Source organism: Ambystoma mexicanum, chromosome 2p, assembly GCF_040938575.1.
Source record: "Ambystoma mexicanum isolate Mex_15411 chromosome 2p, UKY_AmexF1_1, whole genome shotgun sequence".
Lineage (NCBI taxonomy): Eukaryota > Metazoa > Chordata > Amphibia > Caudata > Ambystomatidae > Ambystoma > Ambystoma mexicanum.
In genome coordinates this window covers 27,515,257-27,536,808 of record NC_090923.1, presented here as the reverse complement: position 1 = coordinate 27,536,808, position 21,552 = coordinate 27,515,257, and the positions used below count along the sequence as shown (strand labels likewise).

At 48.8% G+C, this 21,552-nt stretch overlaps 1 protein-coding gene across 5 annotated transcripts in view; it reads left to right on the top strand.

The window, feature by feature from the left end:
- Positions 1-21,552, top strand: part of NISCH (nischarin) — a 441,586-nt gene that overhangs the window by 27,096 nt on the left and 392,938 nt on the right. For all 5 annotated transcript variants that reach the window (XM_069643185.1, XM_069643184.1, XM_069643187.1 and 2 more), the window contains exon 2: positions 12,497-12,580. In XM_069643185.1, coding sequence (XP_069499286.1) covers positions 12,497-12,580 — 84 coding nt within the window. The remainder of the gene's footprint in view (positions 1-12,496; positions 12,581-21,552) is intronic.

The following is a 21,552-nucleotide window of genomic DNA, read 5'->3' as shown; positions in this document are numbered from 1 at the left end:
AGAACACAGGAACCACCACAAACATCTTGTTGCTCAGTACTATGAAGGCTAAAGTTCTGCAGGGTGTACCTCCTGTTTACATGGCTTTCATCGACCTGGTCCAAGCATTTAACAAGGTCAATAGACCACGCCTGTGGACAAAACTAGAAACAAAAACCTGCCCCCGCTCTATCCTGGAGCCTATAAAAGCCCTGCACCAGGATACATCTGTTAGAGTTCGTCTCAGTGCAGAAGGTCTTTTGTCAGAGGAAATCCAGACCGCGAGAGGAGTAAAGCAGGGGTGTCCCCTTGCGCCCACGCTATATAACTCCTATATAGCAGATTATGGAGATTCATCCGGTGCGGTCAGACATTTTCCACCTTCGTTGGGAGGCTCTAAGATTGAGAGACTCCCATACGCTGATGACATCATTTTGATGGACCTTACTCTCATTGGCCTGCAACGCCAACTCAACAATCTGGTGCTCTATCTGGCAAAAAACAACTTACAACTAAACAAAGAAAAAACTAAAATTCTGATAATGGGTAACATCTTAAAAAGGTCCCAGAATCTTTCATGGTACTGTGAAGGTCTTCGCTTAGAAAAAGTACGTACCTTCAAATATTTGGGAATAACGTTTAGCAACGACAAGGAGGAAGCGCCCATGCAAGAGTTGTGTATGAAATTAAAAAAACCTAACGGCACAAGCAAAGGCCGTTGATAGGAAACATGGCAGATTCTCCCTTATTCCCACTTTAAGATTCTTCAAGATGAAGGTGGTTACTGCTCTGATATACGGCATGGAGGCTATGCCACTGGCTCCGAATTCAATTTGGGTGAAATATGAAAGCTGCTTTTGGCGAGCCGTCTTTGGGTTGTCCAAATCAACAACGATAGCGCTGATAAGAAGAGAACTTTGTCTGTCATCCCTACTAGCAACCAAAATGAGAGCAACTCTATTGCTCTACGATAATGTTATAAATGCCCCGGAATCTAAAGTTTTGGACCTGATTCGAAGGGAGACAGTAGGTGTGGCAAACTGGATGTTATCCAAGTGGGAACAACTCAATTTGAACATATTGAAAGAACTTAACGTAACAGTGGAAACGCTGATTCAAAACCCTAATAAAGTTTCAAAAAAACTCTTCGAAGCAGACTGGATTCATACTCTGGAAGTTGCCAACACTTATTCCCTGACGGCTAATTTATCGTCCACTCCAATGAAGCTCAACGAGGTACGAGGGTACCAACAATGTCCTGACAAAAGGCTAAGTAGAACATTCCTAAAATTCTGACTAAATCAGTTGAAAACCACCAACAAAATCTTAGCGATTCCAAGTCCAATCGAATAAGTGCCGCTTCTGCAAAGTGTCTGCTCAAGTGGAAACTACCAAGCACTTGTTGTTAGAATGCAAAGGTCTCGCAAAGGAAAGATGCAGGTTTCTCGCAGATCCGTTGGAAAAACTTTGGTACTCTCAATTTAGATAATTTATGGGTACTGCTGTCAAGTGGAAACAACAAACAGGGTGTGATCGGAGTGACTCTTTTCCTGAAGTCGCTGAACTTGTAAAAACCCTGGGGAAATAAGATAGAGGGCGATCTCGCTCCGTCTCGCCTCTACCTAATTCTTGGACTGGGGCTAAAGGAAATGGAACTTTTCCTCTTTTTCCTTGGAGGATTTTATTTTTTTTAATTCCTTTTTGTAAAAATTGTAATTCAATTTAAATAAAAAATACAATAAATATATATATATAGTTTTCCAAATGCAAGTACTTCTGTTAAAAAAGAACAAGTAATGTCTGAAGCTTGGATCAGAGAGAGTCATGTTTAGCTGATCAGCGATGCCGGTACTCGCATGTGTGCAGTGGGATACTAGGCCAGTGACTCTGCAACCCCACCCTCCTTTCTCCAACTTTGCTCCTTGTCTTGCAGCACCCAAAACCCCGAGCACTGCACTCGGTGCTGCCCCTTTTATTAGCACCATGGCTGCCTCCAAATTCGGTCCGGGTCCGGATTCCTTGAATGGGAAGTTACCGGGTCATTCCAACCAAGGAGGACCCGGTAAGTCCCCATTAAAAAAAAAAAACCAATCCCCTTTCCCATTTGAGCCCCCAAAGGGCTCAATGGGAATGGGGATGGAGCAAATAACGGGCCCGCTAATTGCGGGCCCATTATTTGCTCCCTGGTCCCTCAGCGGCTCCCGCTAAGGGAACTCGTAATAGGGCGGTAGGGGGTTAACGGCACTGGCATCCTTACCGGTGCCGTTAACCCCCTACCGCCAGGGTCGGAATGACTCCCATACTTTTAATCATGTTTATTTTATCTATGAAACTAAGTGTTAATAAGAAAAGAAAATAATATATAAATACATTTTAGATAAAATAAGGAATATATCATTGTCGTACATTGATCAAACAGGACATATTAAAATCCAATTAATATCACACTAGAGTTAATATTACCCAGATGGTATGTTCATAGATGTTGTAATCTGGAGGAAGGCTTTCCTCCAAACATGGAATGCAGTACCAGCGATCACAATGGACTCTGCCCTCATATATTATAATTGGTTATTTCTAACATGCTTAATACCCAGAGGTTTCTAAGAGTGGACTTACCCAGAGGTTTCTAAGAGTGGACCCAGGAAACAAACCTGTGTTGCTCCGCATCGTCTTGCTTCCACGGCGAACATGTTGCCCCTGAGCTATACTCCCGAGATATATGTTACTCCAAAACAGATCACTTCTTATTGAATCATAGCCAGTAACAAAGTTAGCATAACCTTTAAGATAAGGCTTGGATTTCATGCATTGCATGAGGAGGTGACGAGACACTCAACAGCCAATTTACCTAATCGGCAGATCCTCTCATTTCAGGGCAATTTTTCTCACCCACCAGTGTGTTAATGAGTAGGCATAATATTAAGTTTTATTTTTTTGAATATATTTTTATTTTATTTTTTAAGGTCAAACAAACACACTACAACCGTTTCAAAACATAGAAACCATCATATTTCAACACATTTTCAAACTCCCCAACTCCCCCCTCCCCCTTTAAACTAGAGCCGGTTCTCACATGTTGTTTACAGGAACATCATTGGGTGGCACACTACCTAGACTGCCATCAACCGGGTCCTCTGTTTCGTTGTCACCCTGGTGAGGGTTTGCCAACGAGGCCACCAATTGCCGCCAGGCCAACAAGGGCCCTACTTCTTCTTCGCCCGCCCTGGTGACCGCTTCAAACCAGACTACGGATTCAGCTTCCGCCCATCCCAAGAGGTCTGTCCACCATAACTCCACCCTAGGTCTGTGGGCCGCCTTCCAGCCCATGGCGATCCTACGTTTGGCCAAGACATAGGCCAGGTCCTTCATCTTGCTTATGTGTTTCAAATGCGGGGTCTAGGGAATAGTCCAAGCAAGCATGACCAGGCCGATTCCACATCCAGCACTACTCCCCCGCCAGCCAGGTTCGTCTTGACCTCATTCCAAAATCTATGCACCTCCGGGCAAGCCCAAAACATGTGTAGCAGTCCCGCGTTCACCTCCCCACACCTGGGGCATTGCTGTATAGCTGATCCCCCAAACTTTGCAATCTTCCCGGGGTTTAAATAAGCCCTGTGGGTAACATACAACTGAAGCTGTTGGAATCTCGCGTTACGGGACACCTTTTTATGGTACTTCTGGGCCCGTTCCCACTGCCCATCCGTCATGGGTCCTCCCACCTCCTCCTCCCAATCTTGTCTCAGTTGGAGCAACTCCTTCCCTGCCCTTGCCCGCAGGAGCTCATATATCCTCGATATTTCGTGCCCGCCCTCCGATACATCGTACATGGTTTCCAGGGAGGCGTCTGGATCCTCCGCGAGCACTGTCTCCGGCCATCTTTCTCTAGTCTTTTTCACCAGCCTAGTGTAGGTTATATATTGGCCACCATGTACTCCCGTCTCTTCCTGCAGCCGCTGAAAGTCCACCGCCTCCCCTTCCTGCCATATGTCCCCGAGGGTGGCTAGGCCTAGCTGTTCCCAGTATCTGCGGACCGATTCAAGTAGTTGGGAGTCGCTCCCACACAGAGCCACCAAAGGGGCCTGCTGGGAGTATGGTTCTGAGTCCCCCCCCAATCTTCCATGTCCTGTGCCAGATCTCCCAGCCCAACCTCAGTAACCGCCCCTTGCCCACCAGTTTATCTCTGCCCAACCACACCACTTCCATCAGAAAGTATGGGGCTGTATCTTCGCGCAGGAGCCTGGCTTCCGCTGAATCTTCAGTCGAAAGCCACCTGGCCACGTACTGCAGCTGCCCCGGCGGGTAATAGAGTTCGAAGTTAGGCAGGCCTATTCCCCCCCCCCCTGTCGCACGGGTTCTGGAGCTTCCACAGAGCCACCCTATTCCTAGAGCTGCCCCACACAAAACCCCTACACACGCTGTGATGTTTCGCGAATAGGCTTCTGGGTATCAGAAACGGGACGTTTGTAAAAAAGTGCAAGAGTCTAGGCAGGACCACCATCTTGAGCAAGGCCGCCCTCCCCATCATGGTCAGCGGCAGTCTGGACCAAAATACCATACTGTTCCTAATCCCCTCTATCGCCTTTTCTGTGTTGTGCTTGTGTTCTGTCTCGATCTTGTGGTAAATGTTTATTCCCAGATACCTAAATGTTACGTGCTGCCATGGTATTGGCAGAACAGACAGCCTCTGCACCGGGACATTCCTATATCTACCCAAAGGGAACAGGCTGGACTTTCCAGGGTTCACCGATATACCGGAGAGGATGGCGTACCGTTCTATCACCTCAAGGACGTACTGTAGGTTTTCTTCTGGATAGCGTAAATAAAGGAGCATATCATCCGCATATAATGATATCAAATGCTCTCCACTGGCCGTGTTTATGCCCACCTCCCCATATTGTTGACGCAGGCATATTGCCAGCGGCTCCAATGCCAGTATATATAGCATCGGTGACCAGGGACATCCCTGTCTGGTCCCCCTGCCCAGTTGCCAAGAATCTGAGACCGTGGACCCTGTCCTGACCCTCGCCATCGGGGTGCTGTAAAACAACTGTACCCATCTGAGGTATCCGGGTCCCACTGCATACCCCTTCAGGACCGCTTTCAGCCAGGGCCATCGTACCGAGTCGAAAGCCTTGACCGCGTCTAACGACACTATGGCCAGCTCGCCCGTGTCCTCCTCAGTTTGGTCCATGACATGGTGTAGCCTCCGGTGGTTGTCGGTGATGTTCCTGCCCGGAACATATCCCGTCTGATCTGGGTGTATCAGTTTCTTAATCACCCTTTTCAGTCTATTAGCCAGCACCGCCGTGAGTATTTTGCTGTCCTGGTTGAGCATGGACAACTGTCTGTAAGACCCGCACTCCACGGCCGGCTTGCCTGGTTTCAAGAGTGGGATGATTACGGCCTCACGGAGAGACAACGGGAATTCTCCCTTCTCATAGGCCTCGTTGAAAGTGGCAAGCAGTGGCTGGAGCAACACTTGCTGGTATGTTTTGTAGAACTTGCTGGGCAGCCCATCCGAACCCGGCGCCTTGCAAGTGGGCAAGTTCCGAATCACTACCTCCAGCTCATCCGAGGTGACGGGTGTGTCCAACTCAGAGAGTTCTAGATCATCTAAGGTGGGCAGCTCAATGTCCCCCAATGTGTCTGGTATGTCGTGACCCATATCCTCCCCCGTGTCCTCGTACAAGTGTCTGTAAAACTTAAGGAATTCCTCATTTACCTCTTTCTGGGTGTTGCATATGCTACCTCTTTTGCCCTGAATCTCACTAATCACTGAGCGGGGGGTCTCACTCTTGTACAGCCAAGCCAGCAATCTGCCCGGCTTATCGCCCCCTGCGTGTATCCGCTCCGTATATTTCCTGTAGCTGAGTCTGCACAGTCTATCCCAGAGTGCACTACAGGACAACTGTAGCTCCTCTACTTTGGTTCTGTTATCATGAGCTCTAGCTCTCTTACTGCCTCCCGGAGCTCCCTTTCAACCCCCCCCCCTGTAGCCCTTTAACTTGGGAAATAGCTACCCCACGCACCACCACCACCTTAAACGCTTCCCACAGTGTGCCCACAGAGCTTACGCTTCCCGTGTTTTTATCAAAATATTCTTCAATGGCGTCCCTCAGGCCCTCCCGAAACCCCTCATCCTGCAGAGCCTCGGTCCTAAATCTCCATGTAGGGATCTGCGGGCGTGGGGGCTGGTGTCTCCAGTCTACCACCAAGGGCGAGTGGTCCGACAGCACTCGGGCCTTGTATTCGGCTCCTTCTATTTCTCTCACTATCCCGGCTGTTACAAACATGTAGTCTAACCTTGTGTACAAATCATGTGGCGCTGTGTAGTGGGAGTACTGTCTATCCGTGGGATGCAACCTCCTCCACGCATCCTCTAGGCCTAGGTCTTTCAGTAGGGTATTCAGCGCTTTAGCCGCCGTTGCCATTTTTCATGCCCTATCCTTGGACCTATCCATACTGGGGTCTACGGTACAGTTAAAGTCCCCCCCACACTACCGTACCCCCCGCCAGGGGGCCAAGTTTACCGTAGAGGGTCCTAAATTAAGCCGCTGTATCGTTATTGGGGGCGTACAAATTTATGATGTGTATTTCTCTGTTTTCTAAGAGACCCGTTACCACTACCATTCTACCCTCCGGGTCCACCGTAGAATCAAACACTCGAAATGGCACGTGGGGCGCCACCCAAGTGACGACCCCTCTGGCATACGCTGAGTACGCCGCCCCCACAACGGTGCCCTTCCATTTCCTCCCGACCACCTCCAGCCTTTCCCTAGTGAGGTGGGTCTCTTGCAGCAGGGCTATGTCTAGGCGCATCCTCTTTAAATACATCATCACTTTGTTGCGTTTAAGGTAGCTGTTGAGGCCCCGTACATTCCAGGTCACAATTCTGAGATTACCCGATGCCATCTAGTCGGTCTATCTCCGTCCCATCCCTCCCCATAATGTTCCCCATGTAGGGTCGTTTCCTGGCTCCTTCCCTTCTATTAACGAACCGTGCCCCCCTCCCCCCTTCTCCAACCTCACATCACTGCACACAACTCCCCCTCCCCCCCTCCCCACCAACCCCCAACAATAGCCCAGCTCCATCCCTGGATCTCAGGCCTACCCACGTCTGGACCGGTCTTGTGACCAAGAACAAGGACCCCGCGGGGTGTCACCAATCTAACAGTGACATAACTAAGTATACTACTATCGGGTGCAGAGGTTGCTCCCCAGGAGCTCCCAGTCATCTATTTAGGAGAAGGGAATTCAACGGGACCCGCCGGCAGATGCCGTGACTTCCCCCACACAAGCACAATATCAAACTATATTCTAGTCCCAATGTCATAGCTATGGCCTCACGGGTGCCTCTGCAGCATGCTACTTATGTCCATCTGCTTCTGTCTGGGCATCCGATTCCTGTGGTCGACCTTGCATATCCAGCCATTCCATCGCGTCGCTCGGTGTCTCAAAGAAGAGGGATCTGTTCTTATGGATCACCTTTAACCTAGCGGGGTAAAGCAACATGTAGCGGTGGCCTGCCTCTCTGAGCCTCCTCTTCACCGTTCCAAAGTTCATTCGACTCTGTTGTACAAGCAGCGTGTAATCCGGATACGCTGTTATATTCGCTGACCCCCTTTCTATCGTGCCCCCTTTCCGGAAAAATTCGAGAATCTTCTCGCTGTCACGATAGTTCAAGATCTTTGCAATCAACGGCCGCGGGGGGGCTCCTGGGGCCGGTCTCCTGGTCAGGGCCCTGTGCGCCCTTTCGACTGCAAACCCCTGGGTCAGCTCTCCGCCTGTAATCTCCTGCAAAAGCATGGTTTCAACGAAATCCGTGGGGTTCGATCCTTCCATTCCCTCCGGTACCCCCACTATGCGAATGTTGTTGCGCCTGGCGCGCCCCTCCGCCTGCTCTGCTCTGTCCTCCAAATTGCCCACTCGCTGCACGAGGGCATGAAGTTCCTTGGTGCGTGTATTGCACGCCTCCACGGTCGGGGCCAACTCCTGCTCCAGTTCCCCAGTGCGCTCTGCGATCGTTCGCACATCCTGGCGCAACAGGTTCACTTCTTCTCGGACCGCTCCTATCTTGAGGTTTAGGCCCTCTTGCAACTCTTTCATGGCCAGGCCCAGCTTCGTCTCCCAGGCCACCTTCAGGCCAGCAATTGCTGCCAGCACCTCCTGGATGGTACCCGGTGGGTCTGTCGCCGCCGCAGGGGTTTCTTTGCTCTTGCCCCCTTCCGTGCCCGAGGGCGACCTAGCATAGGTCTCCATCGTAGGTTGCTTGATCCGGGGTCGCACCACCTTGGAAGACATCCTGTTGCGTCGATTGGACCCACACCCAGCTGTATCCTCGCGGGTTCACTCTGCTAGTCCGCCACAACCCATGGCCTCTGCAGTAGGGGCTCGCCCTTATGTTCTTGCTTTCAGCCCGAGGCGCATGCGACCCGTCTATCTGGTTGGGCTTGCCCACGTTCCGACCAACCTTGTCTTCCTCAGCTCGTCGGACCTTTTATGGCCCTTTGTCCACAGGCAGCCATCTTGGGTGCTCGCCTTCCTTTGCGCGACCGCCAACTTCTTCGGGGTCTAGTTCCGTGAATATGCAGTCTCGCCGTTGGGGAGGGCACGCACCGTATGCCCCCCCACTTTCATACGCCTTTAGATGCACCGTGGGCTCAAAAGTCTGCCAAAAACCATCACTTTTTTCTCAGGATCGGATCATCGGGAGCTCCTCCAAGGAACGTCCTCTCACGTAGCCATCAAGCCACGCCTCGGCATAATATTATTAGGTAGATAATGAATCTTCGCATTTGTGTTGAATATAGTTTGGTTAAATATAAACATGATAGGTCATATTGAAATCCCTGTTTGCTGTAATCGGCATATAGTTTAAATTTGGGCAGGCTATCAATATTATTACTTATCTCCAAATCTGTAGTTTTATGTTTTAATATTATTTTCCTCTTTGGATTTAATATCAAATCCTCAATGGATAGATTAAGACGTGTTAAGTGAGCCAATCCTCTTTTCCGTAGTTGTACTAAAAACTCATTTTTACTATCATGGACATATTGTTCTGCCAAATAACTAAGCAAAATATTTGATATAGTGGAGCGGATACAAATGAGTTAAAGATTACATTGTTGCACAAGCCATAGTGAACGTATAGAGGGGACACCTACCTTGCAGCGGAGAGCTGCTACAGGCACAGAGTGGGGAACTCCCAGGAGGGATTGCAGTATCATGCCTTCCAATGTATCAATTCAAATCAGCCTATGAGCAGGGAGAGCAGTGAGTCCGCACAGGGTGCTGCCCTGTGTCTGAGCACTGCACAGGGTGCTGCCCTGTGCCTGAACACTGATCTACCCCTTTGGAAACTCTGTGGCTGCCCTATTTTGGCAGCATGTGCCTTCAACACTACTCCCACTACCACCAGGTGCTTGACTCCCAGCAGTGTTCTTTTCGGTATTATCCTGGTACCTCATCACTGACCATTCACCACACTCTGTGCCTTCACCTCATTATGCCATCCACCGCCCCATGGGCTTGTTTCCCCAACATAGCTCCCAGTGACTCCATGTGCCTGTCCCTAGTCTCATCCCGTGTGTTTCCCTCCCCACATCACGGCGCCTCCACTACCTCCAGTGACTTAACCATCAACGGTCTAAACACGCAATCTTGCAAAGTCAACAGTGAACATTGAAAGAGGACATCAAAGGCTGAGCCCTAAAACAAACATTGCAGACCAGAATGGCTAATCGCATGGATTGACAGGAATGTTTTCATATTCCTTAGAATTAGCCTCTTTCAGGGTCTGTTATTACGACTCTCCCTTACTCTCACACACAAACACTCAGCATGCACCAAGCATCATCACAGCTCTAACTCGTACCACCACATCAGCATTCATAAAGAACCACGCAACCGCCCTTCCCCCTCCTCCCAAACACACTCATGCTCATCAAAGGTGACTCCGCTATACTGTGGTGGCAGAGCTTGTGGACCATCACCATGCACGACCTTGATGCACTCATGGCTTACCCCACCACCTCCCACATCTTGGACTCCTTGTTCCTGACTACAGCATCAGACATGGGCCTCACACTCCTCCAAAGGACTTCCTGGACATGCACACACCAGGTTCCCTTGCTCCTCAAGCTCCTGACATGTCACTTTCCGCTCTCCAGACCTCAACTGCTATTTTGGATCTTTGGATCCAAACTCTCATCAGTGGCAACAAAGACACCTTCATACTCGTACAAAAACATCTCCTGCAGTGCCTTATAAAAAAAAACTCACCAACCTGGCTTCCACACTCACTCCTTCATCCAATGTCTGCGTTTTGTTGAACCACCCCAACCAAACACTGATTCCACCAACATCCAAGCAACCAAACCAAGCCATCTGCATCAGAGTGTACACAAATATTCACCTACAATAAGTGTCCCATCCGCAAACAAGAAAAGATCTGGAGAAACCCACAATTACAAAAAGATCTCACCACCTTGAAAACCCTCCTATAAGCCCGCAGGACACTCGTCTCTTCAGCCACAACACATTACTACACCTCAGAAGCCTACACCAAGAGCACTGCCTTCTTCAAGGCCGTCAAACACTGCATCAGTCTCCTACCAGCCTTTGCAGTACTTGCACCCATGGAAAGATGCTGTACAATCAACAAGTTCTTCACAGACAAAATCGCCACATTGACACCATATCCACCATAGAGTACTCCCTCCATACCACCACGCCATATCGAAAGATGCTCCGAATATAAGTCCCTCAGAGGGGAAGAACTTGCACACATTCTTGCAGTACTCAAGGTCGCCTCCTACGGGATCCCAACGCCCATCCTGAAGAACATGAAAGGGAAGCCTCACCTCTCCTCCACACAATCAACGTCTCACTCCTGCGAGGCATCTTCCCCAGTGCATTGAAAACTGTCCAGATCCTTCCTTTACTAAAGAAGCTCACACACGACCCAGATGATCAAGCAAACTACGGCCCTGTCACGCATCTACCCTTCATTGGCAAGATCGAGAAGACCATCCCCCTACCAACTACACGAAAAGATCCCCCAACACAACCTACTTCAAGAATACAAGACCAAGATGAAGCATGGACACCACCACCATCCAGGTCATCGACAAGGCACTCAACATGGACAAAGGTCACCCATGCCTCCCGATCTTGCTCGACCACTGTACTGCATTTACACAGAGGACCACAAAGGGCTACTCAACACACTGTTGTCGCTGAAGGGATTCATTGCTACAGACCTTCAATGGTTTGACAGCTACCGCCACAAAATAAATCAGCTCATACAAGTGGGCTGCTGCAGCTTCCAACAACTGGTGACTTGCTGTGTTCCAAAGAGCTCAGCTCCACCATCTCCCATGTCATCTAAAACCTCTACACTGAGGCCCTCTGGCCAAATTTTACATCGGAATCCACCACTATTCTGATGAGACAAACCTAAGCTATACCCGAAGGTCATCTGCCCCACGGCATTAACCAACTCGAACACTGCCGCTCCAGCGTGCAAGCCTGGATGTCAAGTGCCTAACTTAAAGTTCACCCTAACGAAACAGAATTTACCTGCTGCAGCAGCGCCAACAAATACACCTCAGGGTTTGACAGTGATGGCTCTTGAGGATTTATCCTCGCTAACTTGACCCTAGTGCAAAGTCCGTTGGCTTCACTTGATCATGTCTTCTTAGCAATGTGCGCTTTGAAGGAGAGGACAATAACCACATGACACCAGCTCCCACTTTTGGGCTGAATCAAAACCTTCATTCCCACCTCTGACTTCAGATCCGTCGTCCAGGCCCAGTTGCTCTCACACCTGGACGGTGGCAGCACCCTCCTGGCAGATGCCACCGCTCTGCCCCTTCTGATAGTTGCCCAGCATGGCTCTTTGCAGGACTGAAGAAATTCAATCGCATCTACTCTGTTGACAAGGAATTGCACTGGTTACCCCTCCAAGCTCCCATCTGCCGTCCTATTTTCCCTCTCATGTCTTTGTTTTCCCCCGGTATCGTTAATGTGCCTTTTGGTTCTACTGAGTCTATGTAAGGCGTGCTTGCAAAGCAGAGCTATTTCCTGGTTCTGTTTACTGGCAATACAATAAAAACAGAAGTTGACCTCTTGTCAACAATGCCATCACAAGGTGCTACCCTGTGTGCCCACTTGTGCAATATTTCTCTTTAAAGCCCCAGCCAAGATACTACGAGTAGCGTAATGCAGCGTGAATGTCTATGCTTGTTGTAAGGAGCTGAGCACCATGTGCCCTCTATGGGATATGCATTGGCGTCATAAGTACTGTGGTTTCCCTGGTTCTGGTGCACCTGCCACAGTTCCTTAGGGGTGGGGTGGGGGAGGAACGACGCATCGACTCAATGTTAGTAATGAGCTGGAGACCCTGGGGATAACCTAATCATCTTTGCCTATTCCCTTGACAACAAGCCTCATGGTAGTGATTGTCGTATGACTTGTGTATGTGTTGATCTCTTGTCTGCTTTATTTCTAGGTCTACATCATCCAGGTGACCGTAGGCAGCCACCAGTGGACTGTGAAGCATCGCTACAGCGATTTCCACGAGCTCCAAGAGAAGGTAAACTGTGCTGCAGGATTATTCTCTTAAAGCCAACATGCCTAGAGACTTCAACATGAGCAAAGTGGGGCAAATACATCTGTTAAAAAATATCATGCAACTCATTTGTTGATTGATCGCTTGTAACATGCTTGTACAAGACCCGCAGACACTACAAAGCACACACACAGGCATACGATATGAAGTGTCTTCTGGTGAATGATCAGTCATTGCCGGCAAAGCACAAAACATGGGCCATGTTCAACACACTGGGACATGTTGCTACAGCATGCAGGCAAAACAGCAAGAGCATAGATGCACCGCAGTGTTTAGATGTTTTGCAACCCTATTCTGGTGAAAAGGGAAGACACTAATGTCTAACCAAACTCTATCTGGGGAGTGTGACTGAGCAGCACGGCTTAGACTTGGGAGAGTGTGGGGTGGTGAAGGGGTGAGTTAAGCGCATACACAAAGCACTCTTAATAACAGAAGTGAAAGGCAGAATGTATTGTGAGGTTGGCATCATGGAAGTAGAACAAGACAGCAGATTCCAAGTTGAGCAATCTTTTATTAAAGAAAATGTCGGGATGGATTAAGCCCTAACTTGCCCCATACTAACGTGGGATTTCCCTACCTAGTGAACACGTAGGAAAGTCAACATAGAAATCTGTCTGTGTCCAAATCCTATACTTGCCCTCACAACTGACACCAAATAATGTGTTGGGATTTCAACTATAACTCAAACAGTGTTCCAAACCTAGTTCTGAGCTATTTCCAGCTCTGGCTTACTTTTCGGCTCTCTCTCCCAAATGTCACTAAGTTCACCACAAAGTTCAATGTTTCTTTCTGTTGGCATCAGTTGAAAAATACAGTTTATTAAGCTTAAGGTGCTCTTACCCAAGTACAACACAGTCCGAGGGTAACTGGGTTCCAGGACACCAACACCTAGGGTTCCCTTACCCAAGTTCAATGTTCATATGTAAAGAAAGCATGCTGGAGGCGATTGTCTTTTACATGAACTTGTATAACTCGGGGGCCTTTCCCCAAGTCTGATGTTTATCACCATTGACTTTCTTGTTAACATAGAGAAGTACCCCAGTCAAGGCGTAGTTTCTGACCACACGGTCTACCTTTTACAGGTCATGCAACCAGGAACTTGGTGTTCACTTTGCTATCAACCTTTGGTTCACAATTAGAGGCTCTCTGGTCTTGGCGCAGTTTTAGAGCACACGGTTCACCCATTAAAGGTCACGCAACCAGGAGCTTCCAAGCTTCTCTGAGTTCAAGATGTGATTCACCAAACAGTTTCTAAAAGCGCAGCTCACAACTTTGTCATCTTGGTTCTTTAAAGCCTTCAGTTTGGTTTCCTTGTAAAATTGCAATTCATGGTGGTGTTCAGCTTATATCCTTGTATTGAAAGAAATACTTCACCTGGTTACCAGGTTTGCTTTCATGTTATTCAATATGTCTTTGCTTCTGATAAAGGTGGCTTTTGCTCCATTCATTCAATCTGATATTCAATTTAAAGTTTCTTTCACTACTTCCATTCAAAGTGATATTCGAGCAACTAAGTTCATTTCATTTAGTTCGCTATGTTACTTTCACTTGTTTCATTCAGTAATGTGCTTCACTATCAATGATGTTGTTCATTTCATGTAAATAACATTTAGTTTCATTCAATGTGTGAAGTTACACTCATTAGTTTCATTTAGTATGGTTTTCAATGTAAGTAACATATTTTGCTTTGTTCCATATTAGCATTGATTTCATTCAGCTCGGGATTTGGCATAAGTAACGTGCTGGGTTTCATTCGTTTGACTAGCATTGTATTTTTGCTCTTCTTGGAGCACAGCAGGTATTGCGAGTGTGCCAGACACATACCCGGTCTTGGCAGCTCCTTCTTTCTGCTTTCGGTTTCCAGGGGACAGCCAAATAGCTGGGCGCTTCACACTACACTCACAGGCTGTTCTGTGGGGCATCTCCTTTTTCTTTCTGCAGCACCGGCTGCTCACCTGCCCAGCTGGGGAACTTCCAATCCTCATCCACGTTCCAACGGGATTCCCAGGACTTCTGATGGCATATTGGCTTCTTGGCTTCTCTACCCGCCCGCGCAGCTTCCACTCTGATATTCTTGCTTCGGCTTCTGCCTCCATTCTAATGCTTGTTGGCAGTTTTCCTTTTTATACACCTGAGCTTTACTGGTAGGCTGTAGGTATAAGTTAAGGACTTGCTTTGCCTGACTTGCCTGACCACAATTAAGGGGACATGCCTGCCCTTCAGGCCTCTTGTTCGTCCCAGTATTTGAATGGGAGGCAATCTTCATGGCTCCTAGTTGTCTGTTCCTAGTCTCAGTACTGCCATGCATTTTAAAGGAGTACAGAAGTGGAACACATTTATAATGACCCATAAAGGTCGGGGAGAAGATCTGGTTGGCTATCTTGAGGATACTGGGGATACCATCTCTTTTTTACCCTTCCTCTTCCTTTGGTTAACCTGTCTAATGTAATACTGGTTCCTACCCTTCTCCGGAATAATGGGATTATATGGACAGTATCCCATAACCTTCCCTTGTATAAGGGTTCTTTTTGGAACAGAAGCTAAGGAATACTGTCTCGCCTATGAGCATCCCACTTCCAATCCCGAGGACCCTCTACCCAGGTGATTGCCCCCCCCACCCCTTCGCTGTCCATCCCCAGGGACAGGATCCAAAAGTGATGGCCTTTTCCTGGCCCCCTGCATAGAGGATCCAAAGGGAGTAGAAGTGTGAAGAACCTCAGGTTTCTCACAGTATACAAATATGGTTATATTTATTTAGGCGTTGGAGAAAAATGTATCAGCCAAAGGTCGCTGATAAAGCACTCTGGCTACATAGCACTTTGACATCACTTTCTAACACAGTTAGGACCTGGCAGTATAGCAAAGTAAGTGAAGAAAGGACAAGATGAGTCATAAACCAATTTGAGAATATGTAAGTAAATAAAAGGAGTTAAAAACACAATACACAGCCTAATCAAACAAAGGCCCTACACTTTAAAAGTATCTTCCCTGGGTAGAAGAAATTGAGCCCCAGGCCTAGAAGTCCCAGGTCCCAATGTAACCCTTTCCTGTGGGCTAAGAGTCTGAACAAGTGTTGGCAAAGCCAACAAGCAGTTGTAATTGGCTTAACTGTAGAAGCAAGGGAAGCAAAGTTCTTAAGAGGTCCTCTACCAATCTCGCCACTTTTGGGGAAACCGGGGTGGGGTTCTTGGCCAGAACTACACCGATCACAGCCAGGCATGGAAGCAGTAGTTAGGATTTTGCTTTAATTAAATACTAAATAGGTGGAGGCGTAGAAACAAGTATGTTAACTCACCGACTATATCCTTACTTAATGTTTTGGTGTTTTTGGTTCAGTCGGAACAGGTCGAGGGGTCACTGGTGCAGCGACCACTTTCAACTTCTCATTTAAGATCCCGCTAGTTGACAGTACAGCACTTTGACGAGACTGTTGCTCACACTGTACAGCTGTACGCCCCTAGCATGGGAAAAGAAAATGTCCCCCATGTTGTTAATGACCCCCTGGCCACAATGCAGTTGGGGGTCAGCAATGACCACCTCGATTTAAGCAGTGGAAAGCAACTTTCATGATGGAAACAAAGTAGCTGATCCTGCAGTGGGAGGCCTCTTGTTTCACAAGTTGAGGGTCTGCACAGTACCAAGCCTGAACTCGGGACAACCACTGATGCAGTAAGGTGGCCCAGGGAAGAGGTAGCCAGTCTGAAGGGTAGCACAGGGACACTTCTGAAGGCTTCCAAGGACTGGATCCCTGAGCAAGGGTTGAGACTGGTTGTTTTCACCTGTCAAAGGGTTGAAGCACTGATGGAGAAGATCAGCAAAGCAGCAGGACTTTGCCGAGATGGTTGAAGGCGGCGATGCTGGATGGCTGCAATGACGAGCTTTGGGTCTTCAGCAGGATGCTCCTCTCCAAAGGGGTCTCGGCTACAACAGCAATCTGAAGAATGGCTGCATATTGTGCCTTTTATCCTAAATTCTGGCTGGAGTTGCCCTGCGCCCACCAATGGTAAGGATCTGCACCATTCAAGCTGAGCGTCGGGCCCATCATGGTCGGCCTCCAGCCACAACATCTGCCCTGCTACAAACACATACCGCCACATTGACTGCGAAAGGGCTTCTCATATCTGGCAAATCTATGGGAAATCCAGGGCAGAAAGAAGAGCAAAATACAAGATGGCCGAAGGGGAAATCTCGTGGCATGGCCATTTCAGGGACGTCATTTCACCAAAATGCAAAGGGCAGCGGACGTGATGTCACACACCCTATGTCATCACAGGAAGTGATGTCATGTGACCTTTAACCTTGATGCCATCGCATGACATTTAACCATGTTGTTAGAACCTGAAGTGACGGACTGGTATAAAAACACACAAAAGCTTACATTTTTCTTGAAATACCAAACCGGTACTAAAGCAGTGTGACAAATCTGTTGATGTCGTCCCGTCTTCCCTAGGGGGTGACCTTTCCCTTGGGGCCAGGGCGGTGCATCCACAGTACAATAGTCCCTCTGAGGGTAGTACACAAGGATCACGTGGGAGAGGAAGCCCCTTATAGGATTAGGGACGATCCTTCCCAGATAGCACGGTATACCCCTACGTTAGTACACCTAAACCTTACCTCATGTTAAATCTGCCTTCTCTTGTGGACAGGGCCAATGTCTGCTATTGTCAGGTTAGTCCACCTAATATACTTGATGATCTTAAAACCCCAGAGAATGCAACGTATATTGCGTATCGCTCTACTACAAGTATTGGAAAACCTAATGTATTTGGCAAGATTCAAACATCAGAGAATGCAAAGTATACTGCTATTGGCTCTACTACAAGCATTGGGAAATGTAATCTACGTCACGAGACTGAAACGGGCCTCTGCGTCTCCAGTTGAAAATAACAAACTATTTTTAAAAAGCACAAGCTCCATGCCAGGGATCAGAGGCCATGCAAGGGGGCCCATGGTTTGTCAACTGGCGCCACTGCTGCCACCTTTAGCGACCCCCTAAGGATTTCCATGGGCTATTTTAGAGTATAGGGTACTCACCAAGGCATTATGCAGTAAAATGAGAGTGCACACGAGAATGTACTAAACCACAGTAGAAGAATTCCTGCTGCCACGGGCCATCCTGGTCATATTGTGGAAGTAACCATAAAGTTACTAAAAACAAAAGGCGAAAGAGTAACAAAGTACCCCCCACCACACTTCACTGTAAGTCTATTAGTGCAATGTAAAACAAGGCGTTTCCTAACAAGGGGTGTAGTCCTCCCACACTGATAGCCATAGGGACTGATCAGGGCCCCCCCAAAACATATGGGCTTCCCTTCACTCAGACCAGGTTTACAACAGCAAAATATTGTGAGGGTTCCACAGGTGCCTATGGAGATGAACAGCACAGAGAACATTTTTCCTAACAGTCAGCCTGAAACTCCGGACTTTTACTAAAAATGTGACGACTTAACAATATTCCTGATGTAATGCACAAGCGGAACAAGAAACAAGCTGCACTGCAAGGTCAAAATAGATGGCTAAGCAACAAAGCAAATGGCGGTTCACGATTGGACCTACCATTTTACCAATCCACACATATACATCCAGAGAACGTATGAAAAACATTGAACAATGTGCAGAGCTGCTTTATACCACCCCCCAGGCGAGTGGTTTGTTCAAAAGGACAAACCGATTCATAGAAGGAAGCATATAGCTTGCCTTGGGGTCCTGAATGCATCCGGTGAATGCTGTCCTTGAAGCAGTAGAAGCACATCGACTCACTCCGATATTGATGGCTGGAGTCTCTCCGTTCCAAGTGATGATAGGCAGCAGGGTCATTTATTTGTTTATTTATTGGATATTTGTATGGAGCCTATACACAGGGCATATACAGGTGTTTCCAGGGCCACAAGACAAGATGGAGGGGGTGAGGGGGTGCATGCGAATCAAAAAAGTAGAACGACAAAAACAGTTATATTGGCCTTGTGACAATCCCACCGTGCAAGTGCATGACAAGGGGGAGGGGGTAGAGGGAGAGGTGCAGGAGTGGGATGCCCCCAAGGGTTTGGGGCAGGCAAGTGCCATGGGAAGAGGGGAGGATGAGTGCGGTGGTCAGGCAGGACCAAGTTGGGCTAGTCCGGGAAAGGGAGCACGAGGGCAAGTGCTGGCAAAGGATGCTGGGGGGACTGGTAGGGGTGGTTTGGCCCCTATATGACTCTGAAAGGACCAGGCGCCAGTCGTAGCAGCAGATGGTGAGTTAGCATGGGAGGTGGGAGAGGGACGGAAGAGGAGAAAAGGAAAGTCTTGAGAAGTTTTGGAACTTAAGATCCGACTCAAGTCTGAGGTGGAGGGCGGTGTTAAAGAGGGAGGAGTCAGCCGAGGAAAGGGGTCAACCTCCCACTCTGTTTGGAGAAATGTTTGACCTGCAGAGAGTTGGAGCCAGAAGGCCGGGCGGTATTTAGGGAGAGAAAGCTGGATGTAAAGACGTCCCAGGCACCAGACAACCTTGTGGATGATGCAAAGGGTCTTGAATTTGATCCTTGTGGTCACCGGGAGCGAGTGGAGAGATTTTAGGGCTAGAGAGATGCGATCCCTGGGCTTTGGTCAAGGATATGATAGGTTATTTATAACATGCTTAATACCCAGAGGTTTCTAAGCACAGACCCGGGGATTGAACCTGTGTTGCTCCGTGTCGTCTTGCTTCCATGGCGAGCACGTTGCCACTGAGCTATCCTCCCGCGAATGAAGGAGACAAGAAGGATAAATCTCGCAGTTCTAGTCTGGATTAGATGAAGGGGGCGGCGGGTGCAAAGAGGCAGATTGAGGAAGAGGCTGTTGCAGTAGTCTAGCCTAGACAGAACCAGGGCTCTGGAGACGTTGAACGTCTGGGGCAAGGTGCGGAAAGGTAGAATGCCCATGAAGAGGTGGAGCTGAAAACTGAACTACTTGGCAAGATCCATGATGTGTGGAGAGAGCGAGAGAGAGAGGAGTAAAATATGATCCCAAGGTTTTTTACCTCACAAGTGGGTGAGAGTGGAGGACCTAGGGAGTCTGGCCAGAGAGTGGGGTGGGGGAACAAGGAAGAGGTGTCCCAATTAGAAGGATCTCTGTCTTACTGGCATTAAGTCCGAGATCATTGGCAGAGCACCATGCTTGAATAGCAGCTAGGCATTCAGGTATGAGGGAGGTGGAGGAGGAGGTAGGAGGAATGCAGTTTGAAAAGCAATCTGTGTGTCGTCTGCGTAACACTGGAAATGAGGGGAGAAAGTGGAGATCAGGTGGGCCAGGTAGATGTTGGAAGAGGCATGGCGATAAGATAGAGCCCTAAGGGACAGCACAGGTAGAGACTGAGGTGGAGGGGAGAAGAAAGGACCCATTTGCACTTGGCAAGATCTGTTTGAAAGGAAGGTCGTCAGCCACGCTAGTGCCCAGTCCGTAATGCCTAGGGTAAGGGCAGGGGAGTTGCTAGGTCTGGAAAAGACCCGGGGCTAAGCTGATGTCGGAACTGTTGGGACTGGGGGCTAGCTAGTCTTTTGGCTGTAGCTCCTGAGATTCTATCCGGGGCTACAACCAAAAGATCAGGGGCTATAGCCCCCCCTAGCGACGCCCCTGGGTAAGGGTATCATGGAGATTATTTATCAGGATGGAGTAGTTGACTGTGTGAAAAGCAGAAAAAGATCTTGGAGGATCAAAACGGAGGGCTTGTTAGACTCCACGTTAGAGAGTAGGACTTCACGGGTGTTCAGGAGAGCAGTTTCTGTGCCTCTGGAACTAAACTGGTGGTCATGGAGGCAGCCAGCCATTTCGGTGTGAAGGTTCAGTTGGGGGATGACCAGCTTCTCCACGAGTTTGCACAAAAAAGGGGTGATGGAGATAGGGCTCCAGGCAAGAAGGGTAGGCAGATGGCTTTTTTAGGAGAGGGTGCACAAGAGAGTGCTTAAGAGGTTTAGGGAAGGAGCCAGTGGCAAATGAGTGGTTGCAGAGGTCAGCCAAGGTTGGATCGAGAGAGGTGATGTCCTTGATGGCTCTGGAGGAGCAGGGGAGCACCTGTTTAGACTAGACTTTCATAGAGCGGACAACTAGAGATCTCATCTGGTGCAATGGGAGTGAAAGAGGAGAGTATGGGGGAGGGGTGCAAGAGAAAGGAGGGGGTGGAGGGAGCAGATGACAAAGAGGATGGGATGTCCAAAGTTTTGGAGGAAAAGTGGGTGGCCAGTGCAGAGCAGAGGGCCTGGGAGGGAGGAGGAGACTGTGGTAGAATCGGCGTGTTCTTTGCAAATGTTAAAGAGTAAAAGACGGTAAAGGAAAGAGTGTTGCATAGGTAGAAAATGCACATGCAGAGTCACCTGGCGGCACACACATCTATAGCAGCTTTCACAAACGGTTCTTAGGTCGGCCACTTGATGGCAGGCTACCCACATGCTACGAATGCTACATGGGAGACGCAGCAGCCTCTAATCCACATTAGCACCCTGGACGGGGGTGCCAGACAGTCGGGGAGCTCGGGACGCGGGCTGCCACTGCTAGTGTTAGCCCGCATTCCAAGCCGCCTGATGGCTGGTTCCCCCCAGCCACCATCATAACCCCGCTGACCCTGTATTTTTGTTTTTCCTTTCTCTCTCCACGCATCCAATGTACCCGATTGCCGCGAGGACCTCCCGCCGCAGCTCCTGTCAGTACCCGGACCAGTGTGGCCACCATGGAAATTGAAGAGGGGCTGCATACGGAGCCCTGCCTTCCAATTCTATGGCAGCCATGTTTGTGCAGTATTTTCTCTGTGAACGGGAGGCGGCAAGACATCCCGTCGATGGAGGGGAAATACTTTGTCTTTTTCTTTTTTTAAATCGTTAGCACCTGTGTAGCATACTGCATGAGTGCTATGCGCCTCAGTGGCTAGGCCCAACCTGTGGGGAATGGCCTGCACCATCGTTAAGGGACCCTTGCTTCCCTCGGGCCCT